Source organism: Nerophis lumbriciformis, linkage group LG25 (assembly GCF_033978685.3).
Source record: "Nerophis lumbriciformis linkage group LG25, RoL_Nlum_v2.1, whole genome shotgun sequence".
Taxonomy (NCBI): domain Eukaryota; kingdom Metazoa; phylum Chordata; class Actinopteri; order Syngnathiformes; family Syngnathidae; genus Nerophis; species Nerophis lumbriciformis.
This window is the reverse complement of record NC_084572.2, coordinates 38722806-38738421: the sequence shown is the minus strand read 5'-3', so window position 1 is coordinate 38738421 and position 15616 is coordinate 38722806. Positions and strand designations below refer to the sequence as shown.

At 39.0% G+C, this 15616-nt stretch overlaps 2 protein-coding genes and 1 pseudogene across 4 annotated transcripts in view; all 3 read left to right on the top strand.

Annotated features, from left to right (window-relative positions):
• The window catches only part of slit2 (slit homolog 2 (Drosophila)), a 595329-nt gene that overhangs the window by 355676 nt on the left and 224037 nt on the right, over window positions 1-15616 (top strand). For all 3 annotated transcript variants that reach the window (XM_061984403.2, XM_061984402.2, XM_061984404.2), the window contains exons 9-11: window positions 5200-5335; window positions 11304-11375; window positions 11457-11528. In XM_061984403.2, coding sequence (XP_061840387.2) covers window positions 5200-5335; window positions 11304-11375; window positions 11457-11528 — 280 coding nt within the window. The remainder of the gene's footprint in view (window positions 1-5199; window positions 5336-11303; window positions 11376-11456; window positions 11529-15616) is intronic.
• On the top strand, window positions 5607-6463 carry LOC133622077 (uncharacterized; annotated as a pseudogene).
• Window positions 6474-9396, top strand: LOC133622076 (uncharacterized). The gene is made up of 8 exons (XM_061984622.2): window positions 6474-6509; window positions 6590-7189; window positions 7229-7307; window positions 7561-7856; window positions 7889-8156; window positions 8258-8808; window positions 8848-8976; window positions 9121-9396. The coding sequence occupies exons 1-8, from the start codon at window positions 6474-6476 to the stop codon at window positions 9394-9396; spliced, it is 2235 nt and encodes a 744-aa protein (XP_061840606.2).

The window sequence follows — 15616 nt, the reverse complement described above, 5'->3', positions numbered from 1 at the left end:
ATATATATTATTTTAACTTTCAGTGCTTAAATCTCGAGATCAACTTCAGATCTATTGGTGGATTATGAGTGTTTATTATTTTTGAAGAGTGACAGCTAAAAAAAAATCACACTAAAAGTCTCAGAGATCCAAAAGGGCCCCACTAATAAAATTGTTAAAAATAAAAGGTCATATATCCATATAAATTATTTTTACTTTCAATACTTAAATCTCAAGATCAACTTCAGGTCTGTCGGTCGATTACAAGTTTTTATTTTTGAACAATGACAATTTAAAAATAAAATCACACTAAAGGTCTCAGAGATCCAAATGGGTCCCACTAATAATTGTAATTTTTTGTATTTTTATAAAAAGGTCATATATCCATATTTATTATTTTAACTTTCAATACTTAAATCTCAAGATCAACTTCAGGTCTAGATTAGATTACAAGTTTTAAATATTTTTTATCAATGACAGTTTATTAAAATAAATCACACTAAAGGTCTCAGAGATCCAAAAGGGTCCCACTAATAAAATTGTTAAAAAAAATAGGTCATATATCCATATATATTATTTTAACTTTCAGTGCTTAAATCTCAAGATCAACTTCAGGTCTGTCGGTCGATTACAAGTTTTTATTTTTGAACAATGACAATTTAAAAATAAAATCACACTAAAGGTCTCAGAGATCCAAAAGGGTCCCACTAATAATTTTAATTTTTTGTATTTTTATAAAAAGGTCATACATCCATATTTATTATTTTAACTTTCAATACTTAAATCTCAAGATCAACTTCAGGTCTAGATTAGATTACAAGTTTTAAATATTTTTGATCAATGACAGTTTATTAAAATAAATCACACTAAAGGTCTCAGAGATCCAAAAGGGTCCCACTAATAAAATTGTTTAAAAAAATAGGTCATATATCCATATATATTATTTTAACTTTCAGTGCTTAAATCTCAAGATCAATTTCAGGTCTATCCGTCGATTATGAGTGTTTATTATTTTTGAACAATGACAGTTAAAAAAAAAATCACACTAAAGGTCTCAGAGATCCAAAAGGGTCCCACTAATAAATGTTAAAAATAGGCCATACATCCATATATATTATTTTAACTTTCAGTGCTTAAATCACAAGATCAACTTCAGGTCTATCGGTCGATTAAAAGTTTTTATTATTTTTTAACAATGACAGTTATAATAAATCACACTAAAGGTCTCAGAGATCCAAAAGGGTCCCACTAGTAAAATTGTTAAAAAAAAAAAAAAAAAAAGGTCATATATCCATATTTATTATTTTAACTTTCAATACTTAAATCTCAAGATCAACTTCAGGTCTGTCGGTCGATTACAAGTTTTTATTTTTGAACAATGACAGTTTAAAAATAAAATCACACTAAAGGTCTCAGAGATCCAAAAAGGTCCCACTAATAATTTTCATTTTTTGTATTTTTATAAAAAGGTCATATATCCATATTTATTATTTTAACTTTCAATACTTAAATCTCGAGATCAACTTCAGGTCTAGATTAGATTACAAGTTTTAAATATTTTTGATCAATGACAGTTTATTAAAATAAATCACACTAAAGGTCTCAGAGATCCAAAAGGGTCCCACTAATAAATGTTAAATATAGGTCATACATCCATATATATTATTTTAACTATCAGTGCTTAAATCTCAAGATCAACTTCAGGTCTATCGGTCGATTACAAGTTTTTATTATTTTTGAACAATGACAGTTATAATAAATCACACTGAAGGTCTCAGAGATCCAAAAGGGTCCCACTAATAAAATTGTTAAAAATAGGTCATATATCCATATATATTATTTTAACTTTCAGTGCTTAAATCTCGAGATCAACTTCAGGTCTAGATTAGATTACAAGTTTTAAATATTTGTGATCAATGACAGTTTATTAAAATAAATCACACTAAAGGTCTCAGAGATCCAAAAGGGTCCCACTAATAAAATTGTTAAAAAAAAATAGGTCATATATCCATATATATTATTTTAACTTTCAGTGCTTAAATCTCAAGATCAACTTCAGGTCTGTCGGTCGATTACAAGTTTTTATTTTTGAACAATGACAATTTAAAAATAAAATCACACTAAAGGTCTCAGAGATCCAAATGGGTCCCACTAATAATTTTCATTTTTTGTATTTTTATAAAAAGGTCATACATCCATATTTATTATTTTAACTTTCAATACTTAAATCTCAAGATCAACTTCAGGTCTAGATTAGATTACAAGTTTTAAATATTTTTGATCAATGACAGTTTATTAAAATAAATCACACTAAAGGTCTCAGAGATCCAAAAAGGTCCCACTAATAAAATTGTTTAAAAAAATAGGTCATATATCCATATATATTATTTTAACTTTCAGTGCTTAAATCTCAAGATCAACTTCAGGTCTGTCGGTCGATTACAAGTTTTTATTTTTGAACAATGACAATTTAAAAATAAAATCACACTAAAGGTCTCAGAGATCCAAAAGGGTCCCACTAATAATTTTAATTTTTTGTATTTTTATAAAAAGGTCATATATCCATATTTATTATTTTAACTTTCAATACTTAAATCTCAAGATCAACTTCAGGTCTAGATTAGATTACAAGTTTTAAATATTTTTGATCAATGACAGTTTATTAAAATAAATCACACTAAAGGTCTCAGAGATCCAAAAGGGTCCCACTAATAAAATTGTTAAAAAAAATAGGTCATATATCCATATATATTATTTTAACTTTCAGTGCTTAAATCTCAAGATCAACTTCAGGTCTGTCGGTCGATTACAAGTTTTTATTTTTGAACAATGACAATTTAAAAATAAAATCACACTAAAGGTCTCAGAGATCCAAATGGCTCCCACTAATAATTTTCATTTTTTGTATTTTTATAAAAAGGTCATACATCCATATTTATTATTTTAACTATCAGTGTTTAAATCTCAAGATCAACTTCAGGTCTATCGGTCGATTACAAGTTTTTATTATTTTTGAACAATGACAGTAATAATAAATCACACTAAAGGTCTCAGAGATCCAAAAGGGTCCCACTAATAAAATTGTTAAAAAAAAATAGGTCATATATCCATATATATTATTTTAACTTTCAGTGCTTAAATCTCGAGATCAACTTCAGGTCTAGATTAGATTATAAGTTTTAAATATTTTTGATCAATGACAGTTTATTAAAATAAATCACACTAAGGGTCTCAGAGATCCAAAAGGGTCCCACTAATAAAATTGTTAAAAAATAGATCATATATATTTTAACTTTCAGTGCTTAAATCACAAGATCAACTTCAAGTCTATCGGTCGATTACAAGTTTTTGTTATTTTTGAACAATGACAGTTATAATAAATCACACTAAAGGTCTCGGAGATCCAAAAGGGTCCCACTAATAAAATTGTTTAAAAAAAATAGGTCATATATCCATATTTATTATTTTAACTTTCAATACTTAAATCTCAAGATCAATTTCAGGTCTGTCGGTCGATTGCAAGTTTTTATTTTTGAACAATGACCGTTTTAAAAAAAAAATCACACTAAAGGTCTCAGAGATCCAAAAGGGTCCCACAAATAATTTTTTTTTTTTGTATTTTTTTAAAAAGGTCATATATCCATATTTATTATTTTAACTTTCAATACTTAAATCTCAAGATCAACTTCAGGTCTAGATTAGATTACAAGTTTTAAATATTTTTGATCAATGACAGTTTATTAAAATAAATCACACTAAATGTCTCAGAGATCCAAAAGGTTCCCACTAATAAATGTTAAAAAAATAGGTCATATATCCATATATATTATTTTAACTTTCAGTGCTTAAATCTCGAGATCAACTTCAGGTCTATCCGTCGATTATGAGTGTTTGTTATTTTTTAACAATGACAGTTAAAAAAAAAAATCCCACTAAAGGTCTCAGAGATCCAAAAGGGTCCCACTAATAAATGTTAAAAATAGGCCATACATCCATATATATTATTTTAACTTTCAGTGCTTAAATCACAAGATCAATTTCAGGTCTATCAGTCGATTACAAGTTTTTATTATTTTTGAACAATGACAGTAATAATAAATCACACTAAATGTCTCAGAGATCCAAAAGGTTCCCACTAATAAATGTTAAAAAAATAGGTCATATATCCATATATATTATTTTAACTTTCAGTGCTTAAATCTCGAGATCAACTTCAGGTCTATCCGTCGATTATGAGTGTTTGTTATTTTTTAACAATGACAGTTAAAAAAAAAAATCCCACTAAAGGTCTCAGAGATCCAAAAGGGTCCCACTAATAAATGTTAAAAATAGGCCATACATCCATATATATTATTTTAACTTTCAGTGCTTAAATCTCAAGATCAACTTCAGGTCTGTCGGTCGATTACAAGTTTTTATTATTTTTGAACAATGACAGTTATAATAAATCACACTAAAGGTCTCAGAGATCCAAAAGGGTCCCACTAGTAAAATTGTTAAAAAAAAAAAAAAAAAAAAGGTCATATATCCATATTTATTATTTTAACTTTCATTACTTAAATCTCAAGATCAACTTCAGGTCTGGATTAGATTACAAGTTTTAAATATTTTTGATCAATGACAGTTTATTAAAATAAATCACACTAAAGGTCTCAGAGATCCAAAAGGGTCCCACTAATAAAATTGTTAAAAAAAAATAGGTCATATATCCATATATATTATTTTAACTTTCAATACTTAAATCTCAAGATCAACTTCAGGTCTGTCGGTCGATTACAAGTTTTTATTTTTGAACAATGACAGTTATAATAAATCACACTAAAGGTCTCAGAGATCCAAATGGGTCCCACTAATAATTTTAATTTTTTGTATTTTTATAAAAAGGTCATACATCCATATTTATTATTTTAACTTTCAATACTTAAATCTCAAGATCAACTTCAGGTCTAGATTAGATTACAAGTTTTAAATATTTTTGATCAATGACAGTTTATTAAAATAAATCACACTAAAGGTCTCAGAGATCCAAAAGGGTCCCACTAATAAAATTGTTAAAAAAAATAGGTCATATATCCATATATATTATTTTAACTTTCAGTGCTTAAATCTCGAGATCAACTTCAGGTCTATCCGTCGATTATGAGTGTTTATTATTTTTGATGCTACAGCAGATGCACAACTAGCGCCTGACTCTAACGCCGTCGCTGTCCCCCGCCCTAGGTTACCAGACGTCGTCTTCGTCCTGCAGCGTCTTGCAGTGCCCGGAGTCGTGCACCTGCAGCAACAACATCGTGGACTGCCGAGGCAAGGGTCTGACTGAGATACCCACCAACCTCCCAGAGACCATCACTGAAATGTAAGAGGCACAAACACACTCCACAATAACTCTCTGGCTCTCCGTTCTCACAAACACTCTCCACAATAACTCTCTGGCTCTCCGTTCTCACAAACACTCTCCACAATAACTGTCTGGCTCTCCGTTCTCACAAACACACTCCACAATAACTCTCATTCTCCGTCTCATTGAGGAGTCGACTCGCTGGCTGCGGTGGAATAAAACCACACAGCTGTGAAATGAGAAATGGCGGTCATGCAGCTCTTCTCTGATTAAAGACAGTAATGAGGGGATGAGGGCGGAGGAATTAAAAGCTCCGTCTGAAAGAGGCGGCAGATCATATCGTTTGGTGAAAACTTGGCTTCCCTCACTTCGTGTGGCAGACTTGCACTCGCAACTTTAAAAGGAGCCTCGCTTTGGACTGACTGAGCGGAGTTCAGTAGGACTGTCCTCCAGTATAGTAGGGATGTCCTCCAGTTCAGTAGGGAGGTCCTCCAGTATAGTAGGGATGTCCTCCAGTTCAGTAGGGATGTCCTCCAGTTCAGTAGAGATGTCTTCCAGTACAGTAGGGATGTCCTCCAGTATAGTAGGGATGTCTTCCAGTACAGTAGGGATGTCCTCCAGTTCAGTAGGGATGTCCTCCAGTACAGTAGAGATGTCTTCCAGTACAGTAGGGATGTCCTCCAGTATAGTAGGGATGTCCTCCAGTTCAGTAGGGATGTCCTCCAGTATAGTAGGGATGTCCTCTAGTACAGTAGGGATGTCCTCCAGTATAGTAGGGATGTCTTCCAGTACAGTAGGGATGTCCTCCAGTTCAGTAGGGATGTCCTCCAGTACAGTAGAGATGTCTTCCAGTACAGTAGGGATGTCCTCCAGTATAGTAGGGATGTCTTCCAGTACAGTAGGGATGTCCTCCAGTTCAGTAGGGATGTCCTCCAGTACAGTAGAGATGTCTTCCAGTACAGTAGGGATGTCCTCCAGTTCAGTAGGGATGTCCTCCAGTATAGTAGGGATGTCCTCCAGTTCAGTAGGGATGTCCTCCAGTTCAGTAGAGATGTCTTCCAGTACAGTAGGGATGTCCTCCAGTTCAGTAGGGATGTCCTCCAGTTCAGTAGGGAGGTCCTCCAGTACAGTAGGGATGTCCTCTAGTTCAGTAGGGATGTCCTCCAGTACAGTAGGGATGTTCTCCAGTACAGTAGGGATGTTCTCCAGTACAGCAGGGATGTCCTCCAGTTCAGTAGGAATGTCCTCTAGTTCAGTAGGGCTGTCCTCCAGTATAGTAGGACTGTCCTCCAGTACAGTAGGGATGTCCTCCAGTACAGTAGGCATGTCCTCCAGTACAGTAGGCATGTCCTCCAGTACAGTAGGGATGTCCTCCAATACAGTAGGGATGTCCTCCAGTTCAGTAGGGATGTCCTCCAGTTCAGTAGGACTGTCCTCCAGTACAGCAGGGCTGTCCTCCAGTACAGTAGGGGTGTCTTCCAGTATAGTAGGGATGTCCTCCAGTTCAGTAGGACTGTCCTCCAGTGCAGTAAGGATGTCCTCCAGTATAGTAAGGATGTCCTCCAGTTCAGTAGGGATGTCCTCCAGTACAGTAGGGATGTCCTCCAGTATAGTAAGGCTGTCCTCCAGTACAGTAGGGATGTCCTCCAGTACAGCAGGGCTGTCCTCCAGTACAGTAGGGGTGTCTTCCAGTATAGTAGGGATGTCCTCCAGTTCAGTAGGACTGTCCTCCAGTGCAGTAAGGATGTCCTCCAGTATAGTAAGGATGTCCTCCAGTTCAGTAGGGATGTCCTCCAGTACAGTAGGGATGTCCTCCAGTATAGTAAGGCTGTCCTCCAGTACAGTAGGGATGTCCTCCAGTACAGTAGGGCTGTCCTCTAGTATAGTAGGGATGTCCTCCGGTATAGTAAGGCTGTCCTCCAGTATAGTAGGGATGTCCTCCAGTACAGTAGGGATGTCCTCCAGTATAGTAAGGCTGTCCTCCAGTATAGTAGGGATGTCCTCCAATAAATGATAAATAAATGATAAATGGGTTGTACTTGTATAGTGCTTTTCTACCTTCAAGGTACTCAAAGCGCTTTGACACTACTTCCACATTTACCCATTCACACACACATTCACACACTGATGGAGGGAGCTGCCATGCAAGGCGCTAACCAGCACCCATCAGGAGCAAGGGTGAAGTGTCTTGCTCAGGACACAACGGACATGACGAGGTTGGTACTAGGTGGGGATTGAACCAGGGACCCTCGGGTCGCGCACGGCCACTCTTCCACTGCGCCACGCCGTCCTCCAGTACATTAGGGATGTCCTCCAGTACAGTAGGGATGTCCTCCAGTATAGTAGGGATGTCCTCCAGTACAGTAGGGATGTCATCCAGTATAGTAGGGATGTCCTCCAGTTCAGTAGGACTGTCCTCCAGTATAGTAAGGCTGTCCTCCAGTATAGTAGGGATGTCCTCCAGTTCAGTAGGGATGTCCTCCAGTATAGTAAGGCTGTCCTCCAGTACAGTAGGGATGTCCTCCAGTATAGTAGGGCTGTCCTCCAGCAGTTTTAATCCAGTACAGTAAGGATGTCCTCCAGTTCAGTATGGATGTCCTCCAGTATAGTAGGGATGTCCTCCAGTATAGTAGGGATGTCCTCCAGTACAGTAGGGATGTCATCCAGTATAGTAGGGATGTCCTCCAGTACATTAGGGATGTCCTCCAGTACAGTAGGGATGTCCTCCAGTATAGTAGGGATGTCCTCCAGTACAGTAGGGATGTCATCCAGTATAGTAGGGATGTCCTCCAGTTCAGTAGGACTGTCCTCCAGTATAGTAAGGCTGTCCTCCAGTATAGTAGGGATGTCCTCCAGTTCAGTAGGGATGTCCTCCAGTATAGTAAGGCTGTCCTCCAGTACAGTAGGGATGTCCTCCAGTATAGTAGGGCTGTCCTCCAGCAGTTTTAATCCAGTACAGTAAGGATGTCCTCCAGTTCAGTATGGATGTCCTCCAGTATAGTAGGGATGTCCTCCAGTATAGTAGGGATGTCCTCCAGTACAGTAGGGATGTCCTCCATTTCAGTAGGGATGTCCTCCAGTACAGTAGGGATGTTCTCCAGTACAGTAGGGATGTTCTCCAGTACAGTAGGGATGTCCTCCAGTTCAGTAGGGATGTCCTCCAGTACAGTAGGGATGTCCTGCAGTACAGTAGGGATGTCCTCCAGTATAGTAGGGATGTCCTCCAGTTCAGTAGAACTGTCCTCCAGTACAGTAGGGATGTCCTCCAGTTCAGTAGGGCTGTCCTCCAGTTCAGTAGGGATGTCCTCCAGTTCAGTAGGGATGTCCTCCAGTTCAGTAGAGATGTCCTCCAGTATAGTAGGGATGTCCTCCAGTACAGTAGGGATGTCCTCCAGTATAGTAGGGATGTCCTCCAGTATAGTAAGGCTGCCCTCCAGTATAGTAGGGATGTCCTCCAGTACAGTAGGGATGTCCTCCAGTACAGTAGGGCTGTCCTCTAGTATAGTAGGGATGTCTTCCAGTATAGTAAGGCTGTCCTCCAGTATAGTAGGGATGTCCTCCAGTACAGTAGGGATGTCCTCCAGTACAGTAAGGATGTCCTCCAGTATAGTAAGGCTGTCCTCCAGTACAGTAGGGATGTCCTCCAGTACAGTAAGGCTGTCCTCCAGTACAGTAGGGATGTCCTCCAGTTCAGTAGGGATGTCCTCCAGTATAGTAGGGATGTCTTCCAGTACAGTAGGGATGTCCTCCAGTTCAGTAGGGATGTCCTCCAGTTCAGTAGGGATGTCCTCCAGTACAGTAAGGCTGTCCTCCAGTATAGTAGGGATGTCCTCCAATACAGTAGGGATGTCCTCCAGTATAGTAGGGATGTCCTCCAGTTCAGTAGGGATGTCCTCCAGTACAGTAGGGATGTCCTCCAGTACAGTAGGGATGTCCTCCAGTATAGTAGGGATGTCCTCCAGTATAGTAGGGATGTCCTCCAGTACAGTAGGGCTGTCCTCCAGTTCAGTAGGGATGTCCTCCAGTACAGTAAGGCTGTCCTCCAGAACCCACGTTCACAGTCCAATCGGATTCCTTAGATTTTGCCCGTAGCCGACGATCAGCCAGTTCTATGGCTTTTTAAATAAACACATTGTGATATGTAGTAGCACGGTTATTTTTGTCAGTTTTGAAATCACAATTATTAATCAGGATTACACATTTTGTTCGATAGCGGCTCTCATGAAACGTCTCTCACCTGCTAATGCCAGATAATTGACGTTTGTACAAAAGCCAAAAGCAGTGAAGTTGTCACGTTGTGTAAATGGTAAATAAAAAGAGAATCCTTTTCAACTTATATTCAATTGAATAGACTGCAGAGACGAGATATTTCATGTTCACACTGAGAAACTGCATTTTTTTTCTAAATGTCTAAATGCTACATTTCATTTTCATTGGTGTTTTACAACAAGACAGTAGCTGACATTTTGTTCATTATTTCTACTCTTTGTATTTGGACATTGAATAGTCGAATCATTTTGAAACATAAACAATACAATAGTTGTTATTTCATGCAATAAATCACAAATGGCTATTCAGATAACGGAAGTTAGCTAATAGAGTAAACATTGTACTGTAGAAGGTGTAGAAAGTGGAGTGGTTGGAATCGGTGGAGAAGTGTGGAAATTGTGCAAGTTTGAAATTTGTCCCATTCATTTTCAGTGGGAAAAATGTGGCGGGAATTGGGTAATTTGGAATATTTAAAAATAATCTTTCTTGTGAGCTCACGATTGCCGAGGTCGAGCGGAAAGTTTTGATACTCGGAACGGTTCCGATGAGATAAAATCTGTGGGCCTCGTGTGAGTTTTTTGGTCTTTTTCACAATAAGAGCATGCCTGCTGAACAGCCACTAATATGGTGGTGCGCATAAAACACACCACCGCTATTTGGAGCCGTCAGTCCACCACTAATAGACGGGGTGGTCAAAATGAATAAACATGGACGTCTATTGATGATGAAGTACCGAAATGATGAATATATCAGCTGATTCTTCGAATCCCGTTTCCTGGATCCTTCTCAGAATCCTTAATCCAGGCCCAGTACCGCGCCAAATGTCATCAAAACCTACAAAACCTCGCAGAAGCAGGACTAGACCACTAGACCACTAGACCACTAGGCCAGTGCATGATCCGAGAAAAAAACACAAACGGAAAACCAAGTCAGTGAAATAGTTTGTCACGTTCAAACACTGAGGACATCTATTAAACAAGACAAAAGGCAAGGAATCAAACAGAGACAGAATTCAATTTGGACTCAATATTGAGGAGAGACATGGCCACTGCACTCTCTGTACAGTCCTGCACCACGCTCTGACGAAGAAGGTTTTCGTCTCCTCATTTATTCAGATGTTCAATGTTCACGCACCAACACATGTCACATCAGGAATGGGAAGTATGTAAAACAGTCATTGTTTTCGGTCGCTTTGAAGACCAAGAAGAGGATTTCTCGGGCTTGGGCTCTTCCTGGATCCAGCTGGGGCAGGTGTTGGAAGACAATGGATAACCCCTCCCGTCTCCTGACCACAGCAACTTCAAGAGGGCAGCGGGTCGTAAATAGCGTTGACCTCGGTTACCAAATAGTTGGAAGAGAGTTTGTGAAATATTTCAAAGAGAGTTCGTTTAACACTTCAAAGAGAGTTCCTCTGGAAGTTGAGCAGATCCTGCCATCTGTCCGTGTTGAAATCACAGTGGCGTTTCACGAGCCTTCTTCCTCTTGTTAGGCCTCGAAAGACAGCATTCATAATACAACGTTTCTTTTGTGATAACTTACAAACAATTATTCCAACATAGTTCCCAGTCCAACGGCTGACTTTGCTTATCGCAGTCCGGTGAAAATGCTGACACGTTGATTTGAGCGCCTCCCCCAGACCTTGGCGGCCGCTTATCCAGGATTGTTACGCCTCCAAAATGAGATTGTGAACGCTGTTCCTGTTTACGTTTGGTTCCAGCCGACTGGAGCAGAACGCCATCAAGGTGATACCCACGGGCGCCTTCTCGCCGTACAAGAAACTGCGAAGAATGTGAGTCGATGCGGAAAAACGATATCAGATCCGGCCGACGTGTTCTGCTTTCTTCACTTTTTGTCTTGCTGCTTTCCACAGAGACCTGAGTAACAATCAGATATCGGAGTTGGCGTCCGACGCTTTCCAAGGCCTGCGGTCCCTCAACTCTCTGTAAGTACTCCACGCCAGCACTTCACGCGGTCCTCGAGACTGGTTCAGATGTATTTGGATAGGAACTAGTGATTTAGTCTGTGTTTATGAAAGTGAAATCACAGAAATTGTAAATTCTCAGAAAAACAAGAAGTCAACAGACTGCTGTGACTTGGACTTTTCTCTGATTAAAGAAATTGTTGATTTTATAGCTGTTCCCTTCACTTATACATGTACCGTATTTTCCGCACTATAAGGCGCACCGGATTATTAGCCGCACCTTCAATGAATTACATATTTCATAACTTTGTCCACCAATAAGCCGCCCCGGATTATAAGCCGCGCCTACGCTGCGCTAAAGGGAATGTCAAAAAAACAGTCAGATAGTTCAGTCAAACTTTAATAATATATTGAAAACCAGCGTTCTAACAACTCTGTCCCAAAATGTACGCAAATGTGCAATCACAAACATAGTAAAATTCAAAATGGTGTAGAGCAATAGCAACATAATGTTGCTCGAACGTTAATGTCACAACACACAAAATAAACATAGCGCTCACCTTCTGAAGTTATTCTTCATTCGTAAATCCTTCGAATTCTTCGTCTTCGGTGTCCGAATTGAAAAGTTGCGCAAGCGTGGTATCCAAAATGGCCGGTTCCGTCTCGTAGAAGTCATCGGAGTCAGTGTCGCTGTTGTTGTCCAGTAGTTCTGTGAATCCTGCCTTCCGGAAAGCTCGGACCACAGTTGTGACCGAAATATCTGCCCAGGCATTTACGATCCACTGGCAAATGTTGGCGTATGTCGTCCGGCGCTGTCTGCCCGTCTTAGTGAAGGTGTGTTCGCCTTCGGAGCTGTGTGAAAAAAGCCACCCGGCCTCTTCGCGTAAACTTCCCTTAACCACTCGCTCATCTTTTCTTCATCCATCCATCCCTTCGAGTTAGCTTTTATGATGACGCCGGCTGGAAAGGTCTCTTTTGGCAAGGTCTTCCTTTTGAATATCACCATGGGTGGAAGTTAGCATGGCAAGCTAGAACCACAGTGAAGGATGACTTCTCATTCCCTGTGGTGCGAATATTCACCGTACGTGCTCCCGTTCCACAGTGCGGTTCACAGGAATATCAGTTGCTGTGAAATACGGTAGTAATCCGTGTGCGGATGGAGAGATTGCGTCTTTTTATGAACCGGATCCTTGTCGCTTAGTAGGAGCCATTTTGTGGTCTTTACAGATGTAAACAGGAAATGAAACGTACGGTGATATCCGCGCGTTTTTTCTTCTTCTTCCGGGGGCGGGTGGTTGCTTACAGTAGAAGAAGAAGCGCTTCCTGTTCTATGGGGGCGGGTGCTTTCCTTGGCGGTTGCTTGCGTAGAAGAAGAAGCGCTTCCTGTTCTACCGGGAAAAAAGATGGCGGCTGTTTACCGAAGTTGCGAGATCGAAACTTTATGAAAATGAATCGTAATAAAGCGCACCGGGTTATAAGGCGCACTGTCAGCTTTTGAGAAAATTAGTGGTTTTTAGGTGCGCCTTATAGTGCGGAAAATACGGTAATATTTCTTTTATAAAAGGAGTTTTCCCAAAGAAAATGAAAACGGCAAAAGTTATTCCCATCTTCAAAAGTGGAGATAAGCATCAGTTCACCAACTATAGGCCTATTTCTCTACTCTCACAATTTTCAAAAGTCCTTGAAAAATTATTTGTGTCAAGATTAGACAGTTTTATTGATAAGCATCACTTGCTAAGTGAACACCAATACGGTTTTCGACCAAGCAGGTCCACTTCCATGGCAGTGATGGAACTAGTTGAGGAGGTAACCACTGCTATTGATAAGAGGGAGTTTGTTGTTGGCGTTTTTATTGACCTGAGCAAGGCCTTTGACACCATCCATCACACATGACTTTTAAACAAAATGCAGAGGTATGGTTTTAGAGGTCTTGCTCATGATTGGTTGAAAAGTTATCTTGGTGGTAGAGAACAGTATGTGCATATGAACAATGTAGATTCAGATAAAAAGATTATAACACATGGAGTGCCCCAAGGTTCTGTACTGGAACCAAAATTGTTTTTATTGTACAGGTAAAAGCCAGTAAATTAGAATATTTTGAAAAACTTGATTTATTTCAGTAATTGCATTCAAAAGGTGTAACTTGTACATTATATGTATTCATTGCACACAGACTGATGCATTCAAATGTTTATTTCATTTAATTTTGATGATTTGAAGTGGCAACAAATGAAAATCCAAAATTCCGTGTGTCACAAAATTAGAATATTATGTAAGGCTAATACAAAAAAGGGATTTTTAGAAATGTTGGCCAACTGAAAAGTATGAAAATGAAAAATATGAGCATGTACAATACTCAATACTTGGTTGGAGCTCCTTTTGCCTCAATTACTGCGTTAATGCGGCGTGGCATGGAGTCGATGAGTTTCTGGCACTGCTCAGGTGTTATGAGAGCCCAGGTTGCTCTGATAGTGGCCTTCAACTCTTCTGCGTTTTTGGGTCTGGCATTCTGCATCTTCCTTTTCACAATACCCCACAGATTTTCTATGGGGCTAAGGTCAGGGGAGTTGGCGGGCCAATATAGAACAGAAATACCATGGTCCGTAAACCAGGCACGGGTAGATTTTGCGCTGTGTGCAGGCGCCAAGTCCTGTTGGAACTTGAAATCTCCATCTCCATAGAGCAGGTCAGCAGCAGGAAGCAGGAAGTGCTCTAAAACTTGCTGGTAGACTGCTGCGTTGACCCTGGATCTCAGGAAACAGAGTGGACCGACACCAGCAGATGACATGGCACCCCAAACCATCACTGATGGTGGAAACTTTACACTAGACTTCAGGCAACGTGGATCCTGTGCCTCTCCTGTCTTCCTCCAGACTCTGGGACCTCGATTTCCAAAGGAAATGCAAAATTTGCATGGTTGGGTGATGGTTTGGGGTGCCATGTCATCTGCTGGTGTCGGTCCACTCTGTTTCCTGAGATGCCACGCCGCATTAACGCAGTAATTGAGGCAAAAGGAGCTCCAACCAAGTATTGAGTATTGTACATGCTCATATTTTTCATTTTCATACTTTTCAGTTGGCCAACATTTCTAAAAATCCCTTTTTTGTATTAGCCTTAAGTAATATTCTAATTTTGTGACACACGGAATTTTGGATTTTCATTTGTTGCCACTTCAAATCATCAAAATTAAATGAAATAAACATTTGAATGCATCAGTCTGTGTGCAATGAATAAATATAATGTACAAGTTACACCTTTTGAATGCAATTACTGAAATAAATCAAGTTTTTCAAAATATTCTAATTTACTGGCTTTTACCTGTATATTAATGATATCTGCAAAATCTTTAGAAAAACTCAATTGTATTCTCTTTGCTGACGATACAAGTCTGTACTGTTCTGGGCAAGACCTTGGCCAACTCTTAGAGACTGTAGAGAGCGAACTCCACATACTAAAGCAATGGTTTGATGCCAATAAACTGTCAATCAACCTAAATAAAAGAAAATATATAATTTTTGGAAATAGGAAAAATAACATACGGTGTCATATAAGAATTGATGATATGGAGATAGAAAGGGTGTATTCAACAACATTTTTGGGAATCTATATAGATGATAAATTAAATTGGAAACTGTACATAAATATCAAATCAAATCAAATCAACTTTATTTATAAAGCACATTTAAAATTGACCACAGGGGTAGCCAAAGTGCTGTACAATGGACAGGTTAAAAGATAAAACGAGTACCGAGCAAACACAACACAACACAAACAGGACACGATAAAAAAATAAATAATTAAAATAGAATAAATAAAAACATAAAAACAGGATCACAGCAGGTGTATTATGGGGCGCCATTGCAGGATGGATATCACTCAGTGTTAAAAGCCATGGAATAAAAGTATGTTTTTAAGAGAGATTTAAAAACAGGAAGAGAGGAGGCTTGTCTAACACTCAGGGGTAGGTCGTTCCAGAGCTTGGGAGCAGCAACGGCGAAAGCTCTGTCACCTCTAAGCTTCAGCCTCGTGTCAGGGACTTAAGACAAAGATGGCAAAAAATATTGCTATGTTACATAAAATCAAAAACTCCGTAAATCAAAAGGCTCTTA

Excerpts from the sequence above, each read along its gene's own strand:
- LOC133622076 (XM_061984622.2), top strand. The coding sequence starts at position 6,474 with ATGTCCTCCAGTACAGTAGGGATGTTCTCCAGTACA. Across the intron at positions 6,510-6,589 it reads TAGGGATGTTCTCCAGTACA|TATAGTAGGACTGTCCTCCA; the intron begins GTAGGGATGTTC and ends GCTGTCCTCCAG. Across the intron at positions 7,857-7,888 it reads TCCTCCAGTATAGTAGGGCT|GATGTCCTCCAGTTCAGTAT; the intron begins GTCCTCCAGCAG and ends CAGTACAGTAAG.